The following is a 27,003-nucleotide window of genomic DNA, read 5'->3' as shown; positions in this document are numbered from 1 at the left end:
ACCTTGGTGCTGTCAGTGACAAGCATGGGGTTTCACTGGGACAAATGGTATCAGGGCTGATTATTGTTCGATACTTAAGTGAGAAGCCTCAGACACTGAGTACAAATGAAAGTCATCAACAAAACATTTTTAGCTCAGTTGAATTATTGCAAAGTGTCAGCACTGTTATGCAATTAAACGCATTTTATTCAATAAAAGTTAATTTCTTGTTTCTCCAAGTTCCTCCATGATACAAGTAGTCTGACATTATATTTGTGTTCAGCTTTAAGCAGTCCATCATAACCAAAAACTAATTCTGAGGAAGCAGCACATTCAGAAACATTTGCTTTCCACTGCAACCAGTCCAAAGATGTACCAATAGAAATCTGGGTAAAATCCCCAGATACCCAATAAATCTTGAGATGAGAACCAGGTTTATTATCATTGACATAATTGTGAAATTTATTTAAGTGCAACATTTAAAGATACCTACTGTAAATGGTACAGATTCAGATTTCTTTATCACTTCATCTGCACAGCAGGATCTACAACGGACAGTCAAACTGGTCAGTGGGCAATTCCGACAACCCAGAGCTTGCCTAGTTGGCTTCACCAGCACTGGCCTACTCACCATCACAAAAACATATCAGACAAGGGCACCTGCCTACCCTACCCATGGACAGTTTGTCCCACTCTTACAAGCATCAGACTCAAGCTGTAAAGCCGAACAACACCTGCACCCACTAACTCAGCCCTCTACACCCCCAACCACCATGACTTTATCATTTCCAGTCAGAGTTGCATTTTGTACTGACACTCCTGAGCCCAGTGTCACTTTATGGACTTACAATCAATCGATGTGTACAAGTTATCTCTACAATCAATCGATGTGTACAAGTTATCTCATGATTTTATGTTTATTGTGTTTTTTAAATTCATCTATACTTAATCTTATTGTGTTTTTTTTGTGCTGCATCAGATCTGGAGTAACAATTATTTTGTTCTCAGTTACACATGCTCAGGAAATGACATGAGACAATCTTCAATCACCTACTTTGAAACAAAAATGAAATGCGCCATTTGCGTTAAGAGCCAACGCAACGAAGGATATGCTGGGGGCAGCCCACAAGTGTCACCACACAATCTTGTGCCAACAGAGCACATTCAACATAGAACAATCCTGTCTCCCCTCCCACCCACCACAAACATACTCAGTCCAGGGGTTAGAGGCATTCTTCAGCCTTCAGTGCACTGTGAACTCACAGAAACTGGGCCTTTGACTACCTCAGTGGCCCCAGACAGACCTCCCCGGGGGCTCGGAGACACTTCCCCGGGGGCTCAGTGAAATGTTCCCAGCGGCCCCAGACAGACCTCCCCAGGGTGCTCGGTGAAATGTTCCCAGCGGCCCCAGACAGATTTCCCCCGGGGGCTCAGTGAAATGTTCCCAGCAGCCCCAGACAGACCTCCCCAGGGGGCTCAGTGAAATGTTCCCAGCAGCCCCAGACAGACCTCCCCAGGGGGCTCAGTGAAATGTTCCCAGCAGCCCCAGACAGACCTCCCCAGGGGGCTCAGTGAAATGTTCCCAGCAGCCCCAGACAGACCTCCCCAGGGGGCTCGGTGAAATGTTCCCAGCGGCCCCAGACAGATTTCCCCAGGGGGCTCGGAGACACTTCCCCGGGGGCTCAGTGAAATGTTCCCAGCAGCCCCAGACAGACCTCCCCAGGGGGCTCGGAGACACTTCCCCAAGGGGCTCGGTGAAATGTTCCCAGCAGCCCCAGACAGATTTCCCTAGGGGGCTCGGAGACACTTCCCCAAGGGGCTCAGTGAAATGTTCCCAGCAGCCCCAGACAGATTTCCCCAGGGGGCTCAGTGAAATGTTCCCAGCAGCCCCAGACAGACCTCCCCAGGGGGCTCAGTGAAATGTTCCCAGCAGCCCCAGACAGACCTCCCCAGGGGGCTCGGTGAAATGTTCCCAGCGGCCCCAGACAGATTTCCCCAGGGGGCTCGGAGACACTTCCCCAAGGGGCTCGGTGAAATGTTCCCAGCAGCCCCAGACAGATTTCCCTAGGGGGCTCGGAGATACTTCCTCAGCGGACTTGGACAGATTTCCACAGTGGATTCAGACAGATTTTCCTGGCAGACTCGGAGACTCTCTCAGATTTGTGCTCCGGCCACTGGGCCTCAGTTGAACCTCTGATAACCTGCTTTGATCTTCGCTATTGAGGATCCCAGTAGCCAAGACTCCTAGACGTTGATGAATGTGGTCCAAACTCATGACTTATAAGATCAAAGGTTACGTAAGTCACCAGGATTAGATGAACTGCACCCTAGGGTTCTGAAAGAGGTAGCAGTAGAGATTGTGTAGGCATTAGAAATGATCTTTCAAAAATCACTGTACCCTGGCATGGTGTCACAGGACTGGAAAATTGCAAATGTTACTCCACTCTTTAAGAAAGGAGGAAGGCAGCAGAAAGGTAATTATAGATCGGTTAGCCTGACCTCAATGTTTGGGAAGACGCTGGAGCTGATGGAGTACTTGGTGACATAGGACAGGATGGGACAAAGTTAGCATGGTTTCCTTCAGTGAAAATCCTGCCTGACGAACCTGTTGGAATTTTTGAGGAGATTACAAGTAGGATAGATAAAGGGGATGTAGTGGATGTTGTATATTTGGACTTTCAGAAAACATTTGACAAGGTGCCACACATGAGGCTGCTTACCAAGTTGAGCCCATGGTATCACAGGAAAATTACTGGCATGGTTAGAACATTGGCTGATTGGTAGGAGGCAGTGAGTGGGAATAAAAGGATCCTTTTCTGGTTGGCTATCAGTGACTAGTGGTGTTCCACAGGGGTCTGTGTTGGGATCACTTCTTTTTATGCTGTATATAAATGATTTAGATTATGGAATAAATGGCTTTGTTGCCAAGTTTGCAGATGATATGAAGATTGGTGGAGGGGCAGGTAGTGTTGAGGAAACAGATAGGCTGCAGAAGGACAGACAGATTAGGAGAATGGGCAAAAAAGTGGCAAATGAAATACAATTTTGGAACATGCATGGTCATGCACTTTGGTAGAATAAATATGCAGACTATTTTCTAAATGAGGACAAAATCCAAAAATCTGAGATGCAAATTTACCTGGGAGTCTTTGTGCAGAACTTCCTGAAGGTTAACTTGCAGTTAGAGTCAATGGTGAGGAAGGCAAATGCAATGTTGGCATTCATTTCAAGAAGTACAAAATTCAAGAACAGGGATGTGACGCTGAGGACTTATAAGGCACTGGTGAGTCCTCATCTAAGAACAGATGTGCTGGCATTGGAGAGGGTCCAGAGGAGGTTCACAAGGATGATTCCGGAATGAAAGGGTTATCATACAAGGAACATTCGATTATTCTGGGTCTGTACTTGCTGGAATTTAGAAGGAAGATGAACCAATTGGCCTAATTCCGCTCTGTGTCTTAGGGTCTAACTCCAGGACTTGAATAATGGCCCAAAAACTAGCCCTCGAAGTCTGGGTATGCCCTCATCACTGGCCTTCCAAAGCAGAGTGGAGGTTTACAGTTGGACTTAAGAATCTGGCCTGTCCTACAATTACTCCACATTCCTATCCTTAAACAGTAACCTGAATCCTAACTTGAATCTCTGTCCCCAAAACCATCCCTATGAACCAAAAAAGAAAATATCTGAGCAGTGATCTTGACAAAGACTGCAACGTGATGCCATCTTTAAATGTCTGTCATCCTGCCGCTGTCTCTAAGGGGTTTGTACGTTCTCCTGTGACCATGGGGGTGTCCTCCAGGTGCTACGGTCTCCTCCCACAGTCCAAACACGTCCCAACTGGTAGGTTAGTTGGTCATTGTAAATTGTTCTGTGATTAGGCTCGGATTAAATCTGGACTTGCTGGGCACTGTGGCTCCAAGTGCAGAAGGGTCTGTCCCGCGCTGTATTTTAATTTTTTAAAAATTTCTTGAAATGGTACAAAAATAGACAAAATGCTGAAGACAAATAATATTGAGGTGGTTTACATGTTTCAAGGACCATTCAAAAATCTGGTAGCAGAATGGAAAAAGCTTTTCCAGAATCGTTCAGTGTGGGTCTTCAGGCTCATGTATCTCCTCCCTGATGCAGGCAATGCAAAGAGGGCATGTCCTGGGCAATGGGGGTCCTTAGTGATGGATGCCTCTTTGTGATATACCACCTCTTGAAGATTCGTCGCACCCGTGATGAAGCTGGCTGAGTCTACTGCTCTCACCGCAGCATTTTGTGACGCTGTGGCATTGGAGCCTCCAGAGCAGACGGTTGGAATGCTCTCCACTGTACATCTGTAGAAATTAGAATTTTTGCTGATATACCAAATTACAAGAAACTCCTAATGAAGTGGAGCTGCTGTCAAGCTTTCTTCGTCATTGCATCAATGTGCTGGGCCCAGAATAGATCCTCAGAGATGTTGATGCCCAGGATCTTGAAAATGAACACCCTTTCCACCACTGACCCTTTGATGAGGATTGATGTGTGCTCCCTCAACTTTCCCTTTCTTAATTCATGCAGATATCAAATATATGAGAGTGTGTGATGGGACAGTGTGGAGCAGCTTCAATCTGTCTGACCCCAGGAGTGTGTGGAGTAACCTTATCCTGCTGGATAATAACCATGACAATAGAGGGAAGGTATCTGATCGTTCGTTTATTGGTAGATCATTCAACAGTAACAGCAATGGGGAGAACAAGGTGACAGCACTATTCACTGGAACTGTGCCCTCCTGGCTCCCTGGTGGATCGCTTTCCCGCTAATGTCTGAGCATCTTGGTGGTCGGCTTGGCGCAACCCCTCCTTGTGACATCCCAGTGTCTGTGCCTGGGGCTGTGGCTCAGGGTGACAGTGAGGTGTGGAGTCCAACCCGCTTTCTTGCTCCTGGCCGTCCATTTGTGCTCCCGCTCCGCTGCCTTGTTTCCCCTGGAAGGGCAGTGTGTCCCTGCCCTCTGTCTGCAACAGGAGGGGGAGACCCATTAGGCAGGTGGCCGCCTCCCTCCCCTCGAGAACCAAAGGGCACAGGCTTTTTAAGGTGAGAAGCAACCTAGTAGGGACCTAAGGGGCAACTTTTTTACGTAGAGGGTGGCGCACTGGGAGCACCTGTTATGCGAGAGATGGGAGGGTGGGTCCAGTGCCAAGGGTCCTGAAATATTCAGTCACACAACAGAGAAACAGCCCATCTTACCCAGTCCAGATCAGTCTATCAGCCTGCATCCGGCCTACATCCCACTGAGCCTTTCCTCTCCATCCTCAACCACTTCCTCTGGGCGCTCATTCCATTTATGGGCCACCCTCTGCATGAAAAAGTTGCCCCTCGGGTCTCTATTAAACTTCTCCCCTCTCACCTGTGCCCTTTGGTTCTCGATTCCCCAACCTGTTCAGTCTCTCTTTATAACAGAAGAACAGAAGACCTCTGGGGAATCTTCTCTGCATCCCCCCCCCCAGCTTAATAACACACTTCCTGTAGCTAGGCAAGCAGAACTGCACACAGCACTCGGACTCCGGTCTCACCAACACCGTGACAAGCTGTAGACTGGAGGGTGTTCTGCTGGGATCTGTACTCGGACCTCTGCTGTCTGTCATAAATGGAAATGACCTGGCTGACAACGTGGGGAGGTGGATTTGTATGCTTGCAGACAACACTGTAACAGAGACTGGTGCTGGTGTGGACAGTGTAGACAGTTGCCAAAGATCACATAGAGATCAGTTACAGATACAGGCAGAGAAAAGGCGATGGAGTTTAATCTGGGCAAGTGTGAGGGGTTGCACTTTAAGAGATCAAAGGTAAAAGGACAGGACAAAGTTAATGGCAGGACCCTTAACTGTGTTGACCCACAGAGGGATCCTAGGGACAATGCCCACAGCTCCCTGAAGGTGGCCACACAGGTTGACAGGGTGGTAAGGAAGGTGTACAGCATGTTTGCCTTTATTAGTCGAGGCACTGAGTTCAAAAGTCAGGAAGTTATGTTGCAGCTTTATAAACCTCTGGTCCAGCTGCATCTGGAATATCACATTTAGTTCTGGTTGCCCCACTACAGGACGGGTGTGGGGGAACAGACACATGAACATTCAGAGAGATGGAGATGGTGTAGGCAGAAATGAGGAGAGAGAGAGAGAGAGAGAGAGAGAGAGGAGAGAGAGAGAGGTAGATAGAGATAGAGAAGGAGAGAGATAGAGAGAGAGAGAGGTAGATAGAGAGAGATAGAGAGGGAGAGAGATAGAGAGAGAGACTTATCTTCCACCCACCCCATCACCCAGCTCCCCATCCCTTCACAGAGAGCCGTAGGGGAGTCACCACACCTCCCACCAGTTCTGTTTCCCCTCCCACTCCCACCACAGAGAGCTGGGGCACCTCCCAATCAGCTGTCCACCCTCTGAGACAACCACCCACACAGAGATCGAGGGTGAGCTGCAGCACGTTGGGAGCTGATTTGAGGGGGAGGGGCTGTTAAAAATGGCAGCCAAGGGTCCTGTCTCAGGGGAGGGGTGAAATAAAGAATGAGCTACAGGAGTGGGAGGGGGAACCAGAATGAACAAGTGGAACAGAGGGGGACAGCACGAGGCAAACAGGGAGGGAAGGCGTGACGGAGGGAGGCAGGGGTGGGGTGAGAGTCAGGTCGAGTACCTGAGTCAGGCTTCGTTCTGAGATCCCGGCCGCGGTGGGCTGCTGCTTGAGTTCGTCAATCATTTCCTGCATCAGATCGAAGCTGCGGGGGAGCAGGAAGCCGGAGATGTGAGTTGAGGGGCAGGCCAGGGTGAGGTAGAGGGGCAGGGCAGGGTGAGGCGGAATGGCAGAATGAGGTAGAGAGGAAGGGCGGGGTGAGGCTGAGGGCCAAGAGCAGCGAGGCAGAACTCAGCTGTTGTAGGGACCAGGGCACAATTCCAGTCAGAATCAACACTGGTAACCCTGGTCACGAGGACGTGAAATTCTGCAGACGCTGGAAATCCTGAGCAATACATACACAATGCTGGAGGAACTCAGCGGGTCAGGCAGCATCTATGCAGGAGGATAAAGCAGCTGACAATTCTGACCATCAGAGATGAGAAGGTTGGTGTGGAGCAGAAGCCAGAGTGAGAAGGTGTGGGGAGAGGATGTGATATTTTGTCGTGGCAGTTTGGTGCAAGGAGATAAAATTACTACAATGTAGTGCAATGTTCTCTCACTCCTGTGCGACTCCTTGTAGCCACTGGAGATTTTGACGACAGTGGTGTCATTGGTAAGTTTACAGATGCTGTTCGAGCTCTGCTTAGTTGGACAGTCCTGAGCATAGAGGGAGACCAGTGGAGTAGAAACACATTCTTGAGGTGTGTTTGTGTCAATTGTCAGTGAGGAGACTGCTTCTCCCTGAAGTTGGACACACAGGCTGACAGGGAGGGAAAGAAGGTGTTGCCTTTATTACTCAAGGCATAGAGTTCAAGAGTCAGGAAGTTATGCTGAAGCTTTATAAACATCTGGAGAATTTCACATAGTCCTGGTTAGCCCATCACTGAAGGGTGTGGGGGCGTTGGGGAGGGTGCATAACAGGTTCATCAGGATGCTGCCTGGATTAGAGGGCCTGAGCTGTAATGAGAAGGTTGGACAGACTTGGGTTGTTCCCTCTGGAGCAGCGGAGGCTGACGGGAGGTCTGATAGAGGTTTATAAGAACTCGTAGGAGATCGGAAGGTGAGATGCGGAGCAGGAGGACACAGTGACAGGTGGCACAGACACATCCCGGATACCCCAGATGGGAGAGCTCTCACCCTGACTGCTGATCATCACTGGAGGATGAGATCGAGGTGGGGTGGCAGAGATTCCAGCGTTCCAGCAGGACCAAGGCGGTCAGAGCCAAAGGGGTCGCCTGCAGTGGGAAACAGATCAGGGTGAGGAGGGATAGGGAGCTGGAGACACCAATACATCCACAGAGCCCTGACACTAAGACCGAGCTGGGGCGCGCATTGGAGGATCCCAGGAGGAGAGGAGAAATGGTCAAGAAACTATGAGGGTGGTGGGGGAGGAGTGAGTAGGGCTGGAGAGGGCAGGGGGAGAGAGCCTACGCTGATGTGGGGGGTGGGGAGGGGTAGCGGACAGTGTGAGGGCAGAGGTGAGAACCTACGGCATCTGAGGTGAGGGTCACTCAGGCCCAGGGAATCGGTATGGACACCCGGTTGTGGCCTACAGACTACACCCAGTACCTGGGTGGTTTCTTTCTGGGAACTGCTCTGAGACTCGCCGTCTCCTGCTGTCACCAGCGCCCCATCCTCAAGAATGGTCGACAAACTATCTGTATTATCTGTACTTTGTTGAAATTCCACAGAGCTCGTTCCCATGTGAGTTCCTGTGTGATCCAAACACAAGGGTAGCGCATGTCAGAAATCCATGTGGGAATAATGACAGGCTGGTGCCGACGGAACTTCACTGTGTCTGACCCCGGGAGTGTGTGATGGGACGGTGTGGAGGGAGCTTCACTCTGTGTCTGACCCTGGGAGTGTGCGATGGGACAGTGTGGAGGGAGCTTCACTCTGTGTCTGACCCTGGGAGTGTGCCATGGGACAGTGTGGAGGGAGCTTCACTCTGTGTCTGACCCCGGGAGTGTGTGATAGGACCATGTGAAGGGAGCTTCACTCTGTGTCTGACCTCAGGAGTGTGTGATGGGATGGTGTGGGGAGGGAGCTTCACTCTGTGTCTGACCCTGGGAGTGTGCGATGGGACAGTGTGGAGGGAGCTTCACTCTGTGTCTGACCCCGGGAGTGTGTGATGGGACAGTGTGGAGGGAGTTTCACTCTGTGTCTGACCCCGGGAGTGTGTGATAGGACCATGTGGAGGGAGCTTCACTCTGTGTCTGACCTCAGGAGTGTGTGATGGGATGGTGTGGGGAGGGAGCTTCACTCTGTGTCTGACCCCGGGAGTGTGTGATAGGACCATGTGGAGGGAGCTTCACTCTGTGTCTGACCCCAGAGTGTGTGAAGGGACGGTGTGGGGAGGGAGCTTCACTCTGTGTCTGACCCCGGGAGTGTGTGAAGGGACGGTGTGGGGAGGGAGCTTCACTCTGTGTCTGACACCGGGAGTGTGTGAAGGGACGGTGTGGGGAGGGAGCTTCACTCTGTGTCTGACCCCGGGAGTGTGTGATGGGACGGTGTGTGAAGGGAGCTTCACTCTGTGTCTGACCCCGGGAGTGTGTGAAGGGACGGTGTGTGGAGGGGGCTTCACTCTGTGTCTGACCCCAGGAGTGTGCGATGGGACAGTGTGGAGGGAGTTTCACTCTGTGTCTGACCCCGGAGTGTGTGATAGGACCATGTGGAGGAAGCTTCACTCTGTGTCTGACCTCAGGAGTGTATGATGGAACGGTGTGGAGTGAGTTTCACTCTGTCTGACCCCGGGAGAGTGTGATGGGATGGTGTGGAGGGAGTTCCACTCCGTGTCTGACCCTGGGAGTGTGTGAAGGGACGGTGTGGAGGAAGCTTCACTCTGTGTCTGACCCCGGGAGTGTGTGATGGGACAGTGTGGAGGGAGATTCACTCTGTGTCTGAAACCCGGGAGTGTGTGATAGGACCATGTGGAGGGAGCTTCACTCTGTGTCTGACCTCAGGAGTGTGTGATGGGATGGTGTGGAGGAAGCTTCACTCTGTGTCTGACCCCGGGAGAGTGTGATGGGATGGTGTGGAGGGAGTTCCACTCCGTGTCTGACCCTGGGAGTGTGTGAAGGGACGGTGTGGAGGAAGCTTCACTCTGTGTCTGACCCCGGGAGTGTGTGATGGGACAGTGTGGAGGGAGATTCACTCTGTGTCTGACCCCGGGAGTGTGTGATGGGACAGTGTGGAGGGAGTTTCACTCTGTGTCTGAAACCCGGGAGTGTGTGATAGGACCATGTGGAGGGAGCTTCACTCTGTGTCTGACCTCAGGAGTGTGTGATGGGATGGTGTGGAGGAAGCTTCACTCTGTGTCTGACCCCGGGAGTGTGTGATGGGACGGTGTGGGGAGGGAGTTTCACTCTGTGTCTGACCCCGGAGTGTGTGAAGGGATGGTGTAGGGAGGGAGCTTCACTCTGTGTCTGACCCCGGGAGTGGGTGAAGGGACGGTGTGGGGAGGGAGCTTCACTCTGTGACTGACCCTGGGAGTGTGTGAAGGGACGGTGTGGAGGGAGTTTCACTCTGTGTCTGACCCCGGGAGTGTGTGATGGGACGGTGTGGAGGGAGTTTCACTCTGTGTCTGACCCCTGAGTGTGTGATAGGACCATGTGAAGGGAGCTTCACTCTGTGTCTGACCCCAGGAGTGTGCGATGGGACAGTGTGGAGGGAGTTTCACTCTGTGTCTGACCTCAGGAGTGTGTGATGGGACGGTGAGGAGGGAGTTTCACTCTATGTTTGACCTCAGGAGTGTATGATGGAACGGTGTGGAGTGAGTTTCACTCTGTCTGACCCCGGGAGAGTATGATGGGATGGTGTGGAGGGAGTTCCACTCCGAGTCTGACCCTGGGAGTGTGTGATGGGACGGTGTGGAGGGAGTTTCACTCTGTGTCTGACCCCGGAGTGTGTGAAGGGACGGTGTGGGGAGGGAGCTTCACTCTGTGTCTGACCCCGGGAGTGTGTGTTGGGACAGTGTGGGGAGGGAGATTCACTCTGTGTCTGACCCCGGAGCGTGTGATGAGACGGTGAGAAGGGAGTTCCACTCCGTGTCTGACCCTGGGAGTGTGTGAAGGGACGGTGTGGGGAGGGAGCTTCACTCTGTGTCTGACCCCGGGAGTGTGTGAAGGGACGGTGTGGGGAGGGAGCTTCACTCTGTGTCTGACCCCGGGAGTGTGTGAAGGGACGGTGTGGGGAGGGAGTTTCACTCTGTGTCTGACCCCGGAGTGTGTGATGGGACGGTGTGGAGGGAGTTTCACTCTGTGTCTGACCCCGGAGTGTGTGATGGGACGGTGTGGAGGGAGCTTCAATCTGTGTCTGATCCCGGGAGTGTGTGAAGGGACGGTGTGGAGGGAGTTTCACTCTGTGTCTGAAACCCGGGAGTGTGTGATAGGACCATGTGGAGGGAGCTTCACTCTGTGTCTGACCTCAGGAGTGTGTGATGGGATGGTGTGGAGGAAGCTTCACTCTGTGTCTGACCCCGGGAGAGTGTGATGGGATGGTGTGGAGGGAGTTCCACTCCGTGTCTGACCCTGGGAGTGTGTGAAGGGACAGTGTGGAGGAAGCTTCACTCTGTGTCTGACCCCGGGAGTGTGTGATGGGACAGTGTGGAGGGAGATTCACTCTGTGTCTGACCCCGGGAGTGTGTGATGGGACAGTGTGGAGGGAGTTTCACTCTGTGTCTGAAACCCGGGAGTGTGTGATAGGACCATGTGGAGGGAGCTTCACTCTGTGTCTGACCTCAGGAGTGTGTGATGGGATGGTGTGGAGGAAGCTTCACTCTGTGTCTGACCCCGGGAGTGTGTGATGGGACGGTGTGGGGAGGGAGTTTCACTCTGTGACTGACCCTGGGAGTGTGTGAAGGGACGGTGTGAAGGGACGGTGTGGAGGGAGTTTCACTCTGTGTCTGACCCCGGGAGTGTGTGATGGGACGGTGTGGAGGGAGTTTCACTCTGTGTCTGACCCCTGAGTGTGTGATAGGACCATGTGAAGGGAGCTTCACTCTGTGTCTGACCCCAGGAGTGTGCGATGGGACAGTGTGGAGGGAGTTTCACTCTGTGTCTGACCTCAGGAGTGTGTGATGGGACGGTGAGGAGGGAGTTTCACTCTATGTTTGACCTCAGGAGTGTATGATGGAACGGTGTGGAGTGAGTTTCACTCTGTCTGACCCCGGAGCGTGTGATGAGACGGTGAGAAGGGAGTTCCACTCCGTGTCTGACCCTGGGAGTGTGTGAAGGGACGGTGTGGGGAGGGAGCTTCACTCTGTGTCTGACCCCGGGAGTGTGTGAAGGGACGGTGTGGGGAGGGAGCTTCACTCTGTGTCTGACCCCGGGAGTGTGTGAAGGGACGGTGTGGGGAGGGAGTTTCACTCTGTGTCTGACCCCGGAGTGTGTGATGGGACGGTGTGGAGGGAGTTTCACTCTGTGTCTGACCCCGGAGTGTGTGATGGGACGGTGTGGAGGGAGCTTCACTCTGTGTCTGACCCCGGAGTGTGTGAAGGGATGGTGTGGGGAGGGAGCTTCACTCTGTGTCTGACCCCGGGAGTGTGTGAAGGGATGGTGTGGGGAGGGAGCTTCACTCTGTGTCTGACCCCGGGAGTGTGTGAAGGGACGGTGTGGGGAGGGAGCTTCACTCTGTGTCTGACCCCGGGAGTGTGTGAAGGGACGGTGTGGAGGGAGTTTCACTCTGTGTCTGACCCCGGAGTGTGTGATAGGACCATGTGGAGGAAGCTTAACTCTGTGTCTGACCCCAGGTGTGTGTGATGGGACGGTGTGGGGAGGGAGTTTCACTCTGTGTCTGACCCCGGAGTGTGTGAAGGGACGGTGTGGGGAGGGAGCTTCACTCTGTGTCTGACCCCGGGAGTGTGTGATAGGACCATGTGGAGGAAGCTTCACTCTGTGTCTGACCTCAGGAGTGTGTGATGGGACGGTGAGGAGGGAGTTTCACTCTGTGTCTGACCCCGGGAGTGTGTGATGGGACGGTGAGGAGGGAGTTTCACTCTATGTTTGACCTCAGGAGTGTATGATGGAACGGTGTGGAGTGAGTTTCACTCTGTCTGACCCCGTGAGTGTATGATGGGATGGTGTGGAGGGAGTTCCACTCCGAGTCTGACCCTGGGAGTGTGTGAAGGGACGGTGTGGAGGGAGTTTCACTCTGTGTCTGACCCCGGAGTGTGTGATAGGACCATGTGGAGGAAGCTTCACTCTGTGTCTGACCCCGGGAGTGTGTGATGGGACAGTGTGGAGGGAGATTCACTCTGTGTCTGACCCCGGGAGTGTGTGATGGGACAGTGTGGAGGGAGTTTCACTCTGTGTCTGACCCCGGAGTGTGTGAAGGGACGGTGTGGGGAGGGTGCTTCACTCTGTGTCTGACCCCGGGAGTGTGTGAAGGGACGGTGTGGGGAGGGAGCTTCACTCTGTCTGACCCCAGGAGTGTGTGATGGGACAGTGTGGGGAGGGAGATTCACTCTGTGTCTGACCCCGGAGCGTGTGATGAGACGGTGAGGAGGGAGTTTCACTCTGTGTCTGACCCCGGAGTGTGTGATGGGACAGTGTGGGGAGGGAGTTTCACTCTGTGTCTGACCCCGGAGTGTGTGATGGGACGGTGTGGGGAGGGAGTTTCACTCTGTGTCTGACCCCGGAGTGTATGATGGGACTGTGTGGAGGGAGTTCCACTCCGTGTCTGACCCTGGGAGTGTGTGAAGGGACGGTGTGGGGAGGGAGCTTCACTCTGTGTCTGACCCCGGGAGTGTGTGAAGGGACGGTGTGGGGAGGGAGCTTCACTCTGTGTCTGACCCCGGGAGTGTGTGAAGGGGCGGTGTGGGGAGGGAGTTTCACTGTGTGTCTGACCCCGGAGTGTGTGATGGGACTGTGTGGGGAGGGAGATTCACTCTGTGTCTGACCCCGGAGTGTGTGATAGGACGGTGAGGAGGGGAAGTATTTTCAGCTGCATTACCTGTGCGGGGTTGGATGTGATGTGTTTCCTGTTCGTCCTCCCACTGCCGGTTGGTGACCTGCTCCAGCGCCTGGATCCCACTGAGGAACCTCTGCTCGAGACGCTCGAGGGATGAGTTGAAACAACCGAGCAGACCGGCCGACTCGCGGATGCTGCTGGCACAGCTGAGGAGCCTGCTGTCCCGCGGGTGGATGGGTGCAGGGTGAGCTGCATCCTGACTGATGGAAGGCTGTGGGAGCCAAGGCACACCAGCTGGGTCGGTACTGAGGTCAGATCTGAATGCATCTCCCCACCATCCCCCTCCTTTCCTCTCCCTCTCCACCCTCTCATCCCACAACCCCTCTCTCTCCCTCTCCCATTGCTAACCTCTCTGCACCTCCCTTCCTCCCGCCTCACCTGCTGTGTGTATCCTGGAGGCGGGGATTCCTCAGGACACTCTGTCTCCATCTCCCACAGAGAGCTCTCGCTATCCCAGAGGATGGGCAGGCTGCCGTCAGTGATTGGGTCCAGCTCCCGTCCCCTACGCACACTGTACACTCTCAGCCCAGGATGGGAGGGACTGGGCCAGTGATCAAGACGCCGGTGGCCATGGTTGGCAGTGTCCTGGGGGGGTGGGGGAAGCAGAGATCAATTTTATCTGAAGGGGAACAGAGGGAGCGTCTGTCCGACTCCCCCAGGGTATCTCTGATATCTGACAGACACCCACACTCCGCAAGCCCATCCTCTCAGGGTCCCTGACACCCTCCCACTCCCTCCTATCCATCCATCTCCTCATTGTCTCTTTACCTTCCCCAGGATCCCTGCCTCATCACTCCCCCTCCACTTTCCCTGTCTCCACCCTCCTCAACTCCCTCCCCTTCCCCCGTCTCCACCCTCAACTGCCTCCCCCTCTCCACCCTCTCCCTTTGCCCCCCCAACTCCACCCTCCCCCTTCCTCACCATCTCTCCTTCTCTCTCCCCTTCCTCCCCTCTCCCATTCCCTGGTGTTCTCTCTCTCTCTCCCTCTCCCTCTCCCTCTCCCTCTCCCTCTCTCTCTCTCTCTCTCTCTCTCTCTCTCTCTCTCTCTCTCTCTCTGCCTATCATCAGGGATTCTCACTGTCTCACTCCTCTCCATGACACGTATCATACAGCTCCTCACTTTCAGTGATCCCTCCTCCCCCACTGAGCCTCCTCTCCCCTTCAGTCGCATGATTCCTCGGCTTGGCTCTCCACCCTCGGCTCCTAGTCCCCGGTCGTAGGGGTGGCGCTTGGTCTGGCTGCTGGTGTCTCGCTCCACCTCGCAATAGGACAGGCCTGGGAGGGAGGGAAAGACAGCACTCATGTCAGAGGGCAAGTGGGGTTTGAGGAGGTAGGGTCAGTGAGTGGGGAGGAATCTTTTCCTCCATCCCATCCCTGCCCTTCTCCCTGCGTCAGGTCTCCCTCCCCTTTCTGAGGAATGGCCCCCTCCCTCCATCGTGTCCCTGCTTCTCCTCTCTCATGTCCCTCTCCCCTCTCTGAGGGAGGTTTCTTTTCGTCACATTAAGAGGATGCTTGGACTGGATGGGATATACCCCAGCCTATTACAGGAAGCGAGGTAAGAGATTGCTGCGCCCTTGACGATGATCTTTGCATCGTCAGTAGACACAGGAGGAGGAGCAGATGTTTGTGAGGTCATAAATGTTGGTTGAGGGAAGTCAGTAGGGATAACCCTGGGAATCATAAATCAGTGAGAATCCCTCAGTGGTGAGCAAATTACTGGATAGGATTCTTAGAGACATGATTGATGGGAATTTGGAGAAGCATAGTCTGATTAGGGATCATCAGCACAGCTTTGTTATGAGCAGGTCATGTCTCACAAAACCTGAATGAATTCTTTTGAGATGTGACAAAGCACATTGATGAAGCTGGAGCAGTGGATGGGATGTATATGGATTTTAGTAAGGTTCCTCATGTTGGGTGGGGGTCTCATCCAGAATGTCAGGCTTGGGGTTCAGGGAAACCTGGCTGTGTGAATTCACATTGACTTGCCCACAGAAACCAGAGGCTGGTAGTAGATGGAGAATGTTCTGCCTGGTGGTTAGTGACCAATGGTGGGCTGCAGGGATGTGATCTTTGTGATTTTTATCAATGGCTTGGATGAGGAAGGGCAGAGGTGAGTTAGGAAGTTTGTAGCTGACACAATTTTGGTGGTGTTGTGGAGAGAGGCTGACAGGATGCAGAGCTCAGAATCAGTTTTATTATCACTGACATATCTGGTGAAATTTGTTATTTTACAGTAAAGTGCAATACATAAAATATACTATAATACACACACACACACTCTGTCTTGCTCTCTCTCTCTCTCTCTCGCTCTTAATTGGGACACATCAGGACCAGTTCATTTTGCCCCATTTAAGTTCATGTCCCAATTACCAGTTGGTTTCCAGTGCCATGCCACGTACACCATCAGGGCCTGACGCCTTGCAAGGGTTCATCCTCTTGAAAGATGTTCTGACGCGAGTCTTTGAGAGAGATATGACCAAGTTGCCAGATGTTGCTGGGATTCACTTGTAGTTTTATTCTCCCTTTATGCACATTTTGAAGGGTTGAATTTGAAGGCCAGATTCTCAGCAGTGTGAATAAACAGGGATCTTGGGGTCCACATAGATCCGTCAGTCGTTAAGGTGTTGGCCTTCATTAGTCAGTGGATTTAGTTCAAGAGCTGTGAGGCAATGTTCGGGCTCTGGATAGACTACACTTGATGTAGGGTGCTCAGTTCTAGTTACCTCATCAAAAGGAGGACGTGGAAGTTTCAAAGTGGCTTATAGGAGCAGTTATCATTTTAAGGTGACTGGGGGAAAGTACAGGGGGAATGTGAGAGATAGGTTTTTGTTTTTACACAGAGAGTGGTGAGTGTGTAGAATACCCTGCCAGGGCTGGTAGTGGCAGATATATTAGAGACAATTAACAGACTCTGAAATAGGCTCACAGATGAAAGAAAATTGGAGGGTTATGTGGACGGGAAGGGTTAGCTTGATCTGGGAATAGACCAAAAGGTTGGCACAACATTGTACCACCTGAACTGTGCCACCTTGTACTGTGCCATCTGTACCATGACCCTGTACTGTGCCATCCTGAACTGTGCCACCCTGAACTGTGACACCCTGTACCGTGACCCTGTACTGTGACACCCTGAACTGTGCCACCTTGTACTGTGCCACCCTGAACTGTGCCACCCCGTACTGTGACACCTTGTACTGTGCCACCCTGAACTGTGCCACCCCATACTGTGCCACCCTGAACTGTGCCATCTGTACTGTGACACCTGTACTGTGACACCCTGAACTGTGCCACCCCGTACTGTGCCACCCTGAACTGTGCCATCTGTACTGTGCCACCTTGTACTGTGACACCCTGAACTGTGCCACCCTGAACTGTGACACCCTGTACCGTGACACCCTGAACTGTGCCACTTTGTACTGTGACACCCTGTACCGTGACACCCTGAACTGTGCCACCCCATACTGTGCCACCCTGAACTGTGACACCCTGTACTGTGACACCTTGTACTATGCCACCCCGTACTGTGCCACCCTGAACTGTGCCATCTGTACCGTGACCCTGTACTGGGCCACCCTGAACTGTGCTGTTGTGCTCTATGTTCTTCCTCCTTCTCTGAGGGAGGTTTCCCTCCATCCATCCCATCCCTGCTCCTCCCCGTTCCGACCCTCCTTACTCTGTGAGACGCTTCATCCCAGGTGAGGACTTTTAGGCAACCTGTCCTGCTGTAGTGAGGGGGCTACATCTACACCCAGTACTGGGAATGGATTTTGGGCACCCCTAGGTGAAGCAATACCAGGGCTTCCTGCCCTGACACTGGGTGCTGTGTCTGACGCTGCCAGTATCTTGGTCAGTACACTGGGGTCCCACCACAACTTCCCCCTACCCCACTCCACCCCAGTTATCACCGACGCCTCACCGTTTCACATCCCTACACAGACTGCCAGCAGTTACAGGTGGGCATAGAGGGTGTGAGGAGGAGCTCTGGGGAAGGGAGCTGTTAGGAGTGGTGGGGAGGGAGGGGAGCGAGAGGGGGAGGATAGGGGTTGGAGAAGAGGGAAAGAGAGAGAAGGAGGGGTAGGGGAAGAGGGGAAGGAGAGGTGGAGGGAAGGATGGGCTGGGCTGGGGATATGGACCTGCCCCACTCACCTCCCTCGCTTTGCGCCATCCACGATCTCACCGATTCCCACTCTGCTCCATCCTGGGCTTCCAGCTTACCCCAAGGGTCCCTGCAGTCCCATCGCTCACCCTGGCCTTTTTGAGCTTCAGGGGAGGGTCTTCCTTCCTGGCAGAGGAGGGAAGGAGGGAGGTAAGATGAAGTAGGGGTTGTATTCTAGCAGTGGAGTGAAGGGAAGCTGAGGGTGGGATCCTACCTGGAGTTCCCGGTGCAGAGTATGGTGCACGTCCCGGAGGGTGAGGGTCCGGTGTTGGGGTTTGGGTGAGGTGCCCAGCCTCAGGGCAAAGCGGAGGGATGGGGAGAGGTGGGGGTCCAGGGAGAGGGAGCGACCGCTGGCCATCATCTGTCTCACCGTCTTGCCTCCTGCCCCGGCCCAGGGAACCATGCCTGTAGAAGAGACCAGGGTCACTGACTGTCCCACATCCTCCTCTTCCTCACTCCCTCCACACCGTCCCATACCCATCCACATCAACTCTCACACCTCCTCCCCCCTCTTCTTCAGCCACCCTACCTTCCCCCCAAAACCCTCCCCTCCTCACTCCTCCTCCCCCAACAACCCATCAACCCTCTCAAGAACAAAATGATATTACAGTTTTACCCCACAATAATTTATTCCCCCCATCAAAGACTCTCTCCCCACCCCCCCAATCAGAGACTCTCTCTCTGCCCCCTCCCCCAGGAAACCTACACACAATCTGTTAGCTCACTGTTCTTGCCCTGTCAGAGGGTTCAGAGAGTTCCAGACCGGAACCACCATCCCCATCTCTCCCCATACACTGAGGGGCTTTGCATCCACTTCCCTGGTTTTATTCCAGACTGGAACAATTGATCCTGTCTCCCACTCTCAGCTGCTGCTCAACCTGGTGTGTCCTCCATCCTCTCACTGCATGTTTCACATTTCCCCAGACCCTGCGCCTGGAATCTCTGGTGTTGCATCGCCAACTCCAACACTACCCTTTCTTTCTCTCTCCCTCACTCCCACTCTCCCCTCAGTGTACTCTCTCCCCTCCCAGAGGGGACCCCACCTGTGAACACCTCCTGGGTCAGGGCGCAGAAGCTGTAGAGGTCAGAGCGCTCAGAGCCCACCAGGCCACTGATGATCTCGGGGGGCAGCCAGTTGTAGAGCTGGTGCGGTGCAGGGGGTGCCGTGGCACGTCGGCTCCTAGCACCGTGCTCGTCCTCAGCCCTGAGTGGGGTGTTGCAGACAGTCAGAGTCAGAACAGTCTTTCCCCACAGGATCCCCAGCACGCAGATCGCCAAGACCCACCCGGGGAACCATTCCCATCCTCCTCAACCCCACTCCTGGCCTCCTCAATCTGAGGCTCATCCCCTCTGACCCCTATCCTCCAATCTCTCCTTCTTCTGACCCCATCGCCCTCCAAACCTCCCCCAGAATCTTCCCCTTCCAATCCCTCAACTCTCCACCCTCCTTCTGTCCTCCTCATCCTCCAACACCTCTGCCCCTCCAATCATTCTCATCCCTTCTAAGCTATCTGCCCTCATGACCCGTAACTTTCAATTCCTCTCCTCCACTTCTCACCCCCCACCCCCTCCCACACTCCGAATATTGTGTTCAGCTCTGGCCGCCTCACTATAGGAAGGATGTGGAAGCTTTAGAGAAGGTGTAGAGGAGATTTATTAGGATGCGGCCCAGAATAGACAGCATGCCTTAAGTTGAACAAGCTGGGGCTTTTCTCTTTGGAGTGACAGAGGGTGAGAGGTGACTTGACAGAGGTGTACAAGATGATAAGAGGCATTGACAGAGTGGATAGCCAGAGACTTGTTTCCAGGGTGACAATGTCATAACACACACAAAATGTTGGAGAAACTCAGCAAGTCAGGCATCTATGGAATAAACAGTCAATGTTTCAGGTCCAGACCCTTCTTCAGAACTGGAAAGGAAGATGGCAAAGTAAAAAGGTGGGGGAGGGGAAAGAGGACAGCTAAGGGTTAGGTGAAGCCAGGTGGGTGGGAAAGGTAAAGGGCTGGTGAGGAAGGAATCCGATAGGAGAGGAGAGTGGACCATAGGAGAGAGGGAAGGAGGAGGGATCCCAGAGGAAAGTGATAGGCAGATGAGAAGAGGTAAGAGGCCAGAGTGGGGAACAGAAGAAGTGGGGAGGGAAAAATTTTTACTGGAAGGAGAAACTGATATTTATGCCATCAGGTTGGAGGCTATCCAGTTGGAATATGAAGTGTTGCTCCTTCACCCTGAAGGTGGTCTTATTGTGGTACAAGAGGAGGCCATGAACCAACGTGTCAGAATGGGAATGGGAATTTAAATGTTTGGCCACCGGGAGGTACCACTTTGGTGGATGGAGCAGATGTGCTTGACAAAGCTGTTCCCCAATTTACAACAGGCATCATCAATGTAAAGGCCACATCGGGAGCAGCAGACCCAACAGACAACCCAGATTCACAGGTGAAGTGTTGCCTCGCCTGGAAGGACTGTTTGAGACCCTGAACGGACATGAGGGAGGAGGTGAATGGGCAGGTGTAGCACTTCGGTCACTTGCAAGGATAAGGACTGGGGGTGGGAGGAACAAATGGACAAGGGAATCATGGAGAGACCAACCTCTGTGGAGGGGTGCGGGTGTGGTAGAGATAAAGATATGTTTGGTGGTAGGATCACCGAATTTTAAGGTGATTGGAGGAAAGTATATGAATCAGAATCAGGTTTAATATCACTGTCATATGCTGTGAAATTTATTGTCTTTGCAGCAGCAGTACAATTAATACGTCATAATAGAAAACAAAAAATGTGAATTGCAGTAAAGATATTGATATTAAATAGTATAGATATTAAATGGTTAAATTAAATAAATAATGCAAAAATAAAAATTTAAGTAAGTATTGTTCATTCAGAAATTGATGGCAGAGGGGAAGAAGCTGCTCCTGAATCGCTGAGTGTGCGGTTTCAGGCTTCTGTACGTCCTCCCTAATGGTAACAGTGAGAAAACGGCTTGTCCTGGGTGATGGGGGGATTTCTTCATGATGGATGCCACGTTTTTGAGGCATCGCTCCTTGAAGATGTCTTGGATACGAGAGTATAGAATGCAGACCGTTCTATTTACCTCAGGAGTTCCCATCCGTGATCCTGACCACAGTTTATAGAGCACCCATGGCCGATTATAAGCAAACACTCGCAAAACTGCACAATGTCGTCTGTAGGAAAGAAACAGCCCATCCTAACACTTTTGAAATTATAGTCGGTGACTTCAACCAGGTCCATTTGAAGAAAGCCTTGCCCAATTATCGCCAGTATGTAACCTGTTGCACCAGAGGTCCCAACACACTAGACTGCTACACTGCAATCAGGAATGCCTATTGTTCCTTTCCGAGACCGCATTTTGGCAAATCAGACCATTTGGCTTTACCCCTACTAACTGCATACAGACAGATAGATCGATCAATCCTTTATTGATCCCAAAGGAAACTACAGTGCCACAGTAGCATTACAAGATATAAACATTAGAAGAGAAGTAGAGAGAATAAAAAATAAATTACCGCTAACAGGAGGGGGTCATCAGTTCCTTGGCTGTAGGTTGACTCATTATGGAGCCTAATAGCCGAGGGTAAGAATGACTTCATATAGCACTCTTTGGAGCAGCGCAATTATCCCAGTCTATTACTAAAAGTGTTCCTCTGTTCAGGCACTGGTGCGCTGGGGGGGGGGGGGGGGTGAACAGGAGGGCAATTGTCAAACTCATTAGCCCATTCACAGCTGCATTCCAAGGCTCTATAGCTAGACTGGTTGAGGCCTGTGATGTTCTTCATGTCTCTCCATACCTCCCGTGTGCTACTCTACCCAAGCTTGTCTTTCAGCTCTCCCCTGTATTCCAGAAATCAAGACAACTAAGAGGTGGTCACGGGAGGCAGAGGAATAGGATTGCCTTGGGTCACTGGACTGGGTCGTATTCAAGAACTCATCTGAGGACCTGAATGACTACACCAGGGTCATTACAGACCTTACTAAAACAGATGTGGATGAGTGTGTCCCCACAAAATTGTTGAGGATTTTCCCCAATCATGGATGAGGATGAACAGTGAAATCTGGAACCTGGTGAGAGCCAGATCAGAGGCATTCAAGCCTGGAGATCAAGAATGCTACATGAAGTGCAGGTATGATATCTGGAAAGCCATCTGAAAGGATTATACTGGAATCAGCGAGGGATGCTCGACAGCTGTGGCAGGGTTTGAATGCGTAACCTCCAAGACAGTTAAACCTTGCGACATAGAGGACAGCAGAGTTTTGTTTCCATATGAGCTGAACGCCTTCTATGCTTTTGCTTTAACCCCTAAAACAGGGAGGAACCATTGCTCATGCATTTGTCTCTAAATGATCCTTTGGTCGCATTATTTGAAGATGACGTGCGGGCTGCCTTCGAGAGTGAATCTAAGGAAAGCATCGGGTCTAGTCGGAGTACCTGGCCGAGTACCATACACTTGTGATGACCAACTAGCTGGTGTATTCACGGATATCTTCAGCCTCTCATCCCAGCAGTGTGTGGTACTCACCTGCTTCAAGCAGGCTTCAATCGTACCTGTGCCCAAGAACAACATGGTCTAAATAACTATCATCCAGAGACGTTTACATCCACAATGATGAAGTGTTTTGAGAGGCTGGTGTTGAAGCATATCAGTTCCTGTCTGAGTGGCATCTTGGAGTTGTTCCAGTTTGTCTACTGGAGCAACAGGTTCACAGCAGATATCATCTCTTTGGCTCTTCACACAACCCTGGAACATCTGGACAGCAAAGATGCATACATCAGGATACTCTTTATCGATTACAGCTCAGCATTTAATACCATCATTCCCTCAAAACTAATCAGTAAACTCCAAGACCTGGGCCCCAATATCCCCTTGTGCAATTGGATCCTGGATTTGCTCATTTAGACTCCAGTCAGTGTTGACTGGTAAAAAACATCTCCCCCACAATCTCCATCAGCACAGGAGCACCACAGGGATGTGTGCGTTGCCCCTGCTCTACTCACTTTACACCTATGACCCTGTGGCTAAGGACAGCTCCAACACCATACACAAGTTTGCTGATGACACCCTGTTGAGGGCTGCATCAAAGGTGGTGATGAATCAGCATACAGGAGGGAGATGGAAAACGTGGCTGAATGGTGTAATAACAACCACCTCTCACTCAATGTCCATAAGACCAAGGAACTGATTGTAGACTTCAGGAGAGGGAAACTAGAGGTCCGTGAGCCAGTACTCTTAGGAGGATCATAGGTGGAGAGGGTCAGTAACTTTAAATTCCTGGATGTCACTATTTCAGAAGGCCTGTCCTGGTCCCATCACATAAATATAATTGCAAAGAAAGCAGGACAGTGCCTCTACTTCCTCAGGAGTCTGCAGAGATTCAGCATGTCATCAAAAACCTTGACAAATTTCTCTAGATGTGTAGTGGAAAGGGTGCTGACTGGCTGCATTATGACCTGGTATGGGAACACCAATGCCTCTGAGCGGAAGGTCCTTCGAAATGTAGTGGTTTGGCCCAGTTTGCAAGTGTTTTTGGTGACATACCAAATATCCTGAAACTCCTAATGAATTATAGCCGGTGTTGAATGTTCTTTGTAGCTGCATCAATATGCTGGGCCCAGGAGAGATCCTCAGAGATGCTGACACCCAAAAACTTGAAATTTCTCACTCTCTACACTTCTGATCCCTCTATGAGGACTGGTATGTGTTCCCTCGTCTTATCTTCTCAGAAGTCCACAATCAGCTCTTTGGTCATACTGATGTTGCTACAGTATCACTCAACTAGCTGGTATATCTCACTCCTGTATGCCCCCTCATCACCATCTCAGATTTTGCCAATGGTTATATCATAAGCAAATTATAGGTGACATTTGAGCTGTGCCTAGCCACACAGTCATGGATGTAGAGAGAGAGTAGAGCAGTGGGCTAAGCACCCATCCGTGAGGCGCACCAGTGTTGATGGTCAGCGAGGTAGGAATGTTATTTCCAATCCACACAGACAGTGGTCTGCCAGTTAGGAAATCAAGGATCCAGCTGCAGAGGGAGGTACAGAGATCTGTACGAATGATGATGTTAAATGCTGAGCTATAGTCAATAAACAGCATCCTGACATAGATATTTGTACTGTCTAAGTGAGACAAGGCTGCGTGAAGAGCCAATGAAACTCCAAAATAGACCTGTTGTGGCAATAGGCAAATTGCAGTGGGTCCAGGTCCTTGCTGAGAACGGAGTGAACTCCAGCTCAAAGCACTTCATCACTGTGGGAGGAATATCAGAGGGATGTATGTTCTAGATAGATAGATAGATACACAGAGCGGAGGCTGTGTGAAATACAGTGTCAAGGGTAATGCTGGATGCAGGTACATTCGGGACATTTAAGAGATTCATAGGCACGTGAATGAAAGAAAATTAGAGGTCTAAGAAGAAGGGTTGGGTTAATCTTGGAACAAGTTATAAAGTTTGCATAACATTGTGGGCCAAAGAGGCTGTATTGTGCCATACTGTTCTAAGTTTCTGTTCTCCCTCCCCCCTCTGTCTCTCTCTGGCCAGGACTCCAGGTCCCTTCCTCCCTCCCTCCCCTAGCCCCTCTGCACTCTGATAAACAGGGTCTCGGCCTGAAACGTCGACAGTGCTTCTCCTTATAGATGCTGCCTGGCCTGCTATGTTCCACCAGCATTTTGTGTGTGTTGTTTGAATTTCCAGCATCTGCAGATTTCCTCGTGTTTGCTTAGTAAATTCAGAAATCAGAGGTGCGGGATTCCCTAACGATTAACTTGCAGGTGGAATGGGTGGAGAGGAAAGCAAATGCAATATTATCATTCATTTTGAGAGGACTAGAATATAAAAACAAGGATGTAATGCTGAGACTTTATTAGGCATTGGTCAAACCACATTTATAGTATTTTGAGCAGTTTTGAGCTCCTTACCTAAGAAAAAGATGTGCTGACATTGGAGAGAGCCCAGAAGAGGTTCAGGAGAAAGATTTCAGGAATGAAAAGATTAACATATGATGGCTGTACACACTGAAGTTAAGAAAAATGAGGGGCGATCTCATTGAAACCTATCAAATATTGAAAGGTCTAGATAGAGGATGTTTCCTATAGATTCAAAAACTTTATTGTCATTCTAACCGTACATCAGCTCTGCAGGGCAGAATGAGACAGCGTTTCCCAGGAGCAGTGCAATCATAACATAACAAACGCAACACCAAATAATAAACATAACAATAAATCTTAAAACACAACAGCCACATGTCAGTTAAAAACAAGTTATAAGTGGGGGAGTCTAAGACCAGAGGACAGTCTCAGAATAGAGGGGCATCCATTTAGAACACAGCTGAGGAGGAATTTCTTTAGCCAGAGGTGGTGAATCTGTGGAATTCATTGCCACAGATGGCTGTGGAGGCCAAATCACTGGGTACATTTAAAGTGGAGGCTGACAAGTTCTTGACTTCTGGTCAAAATGGCACCTGCATACAACACTCCTTTGGTTGACATCTTCTGGATAGATCATGAAACCATCTTTGCAACTTCTTTTATGTCTTGTTCATTTGTTTCTCATCTTTGATGTGATTAAGGAACTGTAGAGCCTGTGTTTTGTTGACTGGAGAAGGTTTGGGTGCTTCAGTGTTTGGCAGTCTCCGAGAGGATTCCAGAAGGCAGAGGCAGTGAGCGCAAACCTCATAGCGGGCAGGCTTCAGGACAGGACACAAGCTGACGTTTGGCTCCATTTCACTGATTAAAGCGACGAGGGAGGTTGAAGCATCGAAGTGAGTGCAGATGGTGAGCGCCAGCTGTTTGCCTTTTGATTGGTTGATCTGTACCAGAGAGGGGAGAGTCTGCCACTGCACCCGGAGAATGTGTCCAAGACTTTTTCTGCATTTTGGATGTGGACTTTGGACTATAGACTATTTTTTCTTCATTTTATAGTTTTTATATTGTGTTTTTTCACCAGATCTCATTTATTTTTGTGCGGAGGGAATTTAGGCGTCGATTTGCCTGATCCATTTTGTTTGTTTCTTTGTGTGGGGACAGAAATTTGGGGGTCAATGTGCCTGATCCATTTTGTTTTTTCTTTTTTGTGTAGGAAGAGAGATTTAAGGGTTGCCGTTTGTTTGGGCTTTGTGCGGGAAGGATTTAGGGGTTGATATGCCTGTTCCATTTTTGTTTGGGTTTTTTGTTGTAAGGAGGTGGGCTTTGGGTGATATGATTGTGCTACCTTTCTTTTCTTTCTTGGTTTCATGGCTACCCAGGGAATTGAAGTATTTCAGGGTTGTATACTTTGATAATAAATGAACCTTTCCCTTCCTTTGTAGCATATTGTTATTGTATGCTTAATCTTGCACTGTATTAATGCTCCTCATTGGGATTTGGGGTTTGTAATTTTGTAAAATATTTTGAAAAACTAATTAAAAAATTATTTTTTTTTAAAATAAAAAAAATAAATGAACCTTTGAACGTTGATTAGTAAGAGCATCAAAGATTATCAGAATCAGAATCAGGTTTATTATCATCGGCATGTGGCGTGAAATTTGAATATGGGGAGAAGGCAGGAGAATGGAGTGGAGAGGGTTAATAAATCAGCCATAATGGAATGACAGAGCAGACGCAATAGGACGAATAGTGTGATTCTCTCCTGTGTCTTATGGGAATGGATTTGACCTGGGGTAACTAACTGGTAGGGAAATGGTTCTTAAACAACAGAGAACATTTATGGTGGTGGTGTGCAAGCTGTGTTTCCAGGAGGGAGAAGGGTGTGGGGACTGACACCAGAATCAAGGATTAGAGGGCACAGGTTTTATATGAGGAGGAATATCTAAAGGGTATGTTTTTCAGCTGAGTGGTGTGCCACAGTTGTGAATCAAAGGACCGAAGGTTTTCTTGTCTTACAGCCACCAGCTCCCCCACCCTGTCTCCCTCCCTCTTCAATAGGGACTCCAGCTCCCCCACCCAATGTTCCCTCTAATTTGTAATGATCAGTGTGCACAAAAATCTTGTGCTGTGCAATTTTTTTGCCCAGTGGCATTAACATTTGCTCACTGAATTTTAAACATAGAGGTATTCATTTAACAGCCAGCAAAACACTGTCAATAAGAACTTTGGTCTCCTTTGGGTTTGATCGTTTTTGTTTTTGCTCATCTGCACTCTCGCAAAACATATGTAGCGGGCCTGTAGCAGGTAATGAAGGGTTTCCTCACCAGAGCTTTTAAACACCATCCATTTGTGATTTGCTTGCTAAATGACGCTTTAAAAAGTAAA

General features: G+C 50.8%; 1 protein-coding gene across 1 annotated transcript in view; it reads right to left on the bottom strand.

Annotated features, from left to right (window-relative positions):
* Positions 1 to 4,664: 4,664 nt before the first annotated feature.
* The window catches only part of tex14 (testis expressed 14, intercellular bridge forming factor), an 80,849-nt gene continuing 58,510 nt past the window's right edge, over positions 4,665 to 27,003 (bottom strand). The window contains exons 10-19 of the mRNA XM_073034187.1: positions 18,784 to 18,944; positions 17,955 to 18,145; positions 17,731 to 17,866; positions 14,702 to 14,856; positions 13,960 to 14,166; positions 13,564 to 13,792; positions 8,182 to 8,324; positions 7,750 to 7,847; positions 6,634 to 6,715; positions 4,665 to 4,961 (exon numbers count right to left, since the gene is read on the bottom strand). Coding sequence (XP_072890288.1) covers positions 4,716 to 4,961; positions 6,634 to 6,715; positions 7,750 to 7,847; positions 8,182 to 8,324; positions 13,564 to 13,792; positions 13,960 to 14,166; positions 14,702 to 14,856; positions 17,731 to 17,866; positions 17,955 to 18,145; positions 18,784 to 18,944 — 1,648 coding nt within the window. The 3' untranslated portion in view covers positions 4,665 to 4,715. The remainder of the gene's footprint in view (positions 4,962 to 6,633; positions 6,716 to 7,749; positions 7,848 to 8,181; positions 8,325 to 13,563; positions 13,793 to 13,959; positions 14,167 to 14,701; positions 14,857 to 17,730; positions 17,867 to 17,954; positions 18,146 to 18,783; positions 18,945 to 27,003) is intronic.

Source organism: Hemitrygon akajei, chromosome 31 (assembly GCF_048418815.1).
Source record: "Hemitrygon akajei chromosome 31, sHemAka1.3, whole genome shotgun sequence".
NCBI classification, from domain to species: Eukaryota; Metazoa; Chordata; class Chondrichthyes; order Myliobatiformes; family Dasyatidae; genus Hemitrygon; species Hemitrygon akajei.
The sequence above is the reverse complement of the archived record's forward strand: the minus strand, read 5'-3'. Positions and strand labels throughout refer to the sequence as shown.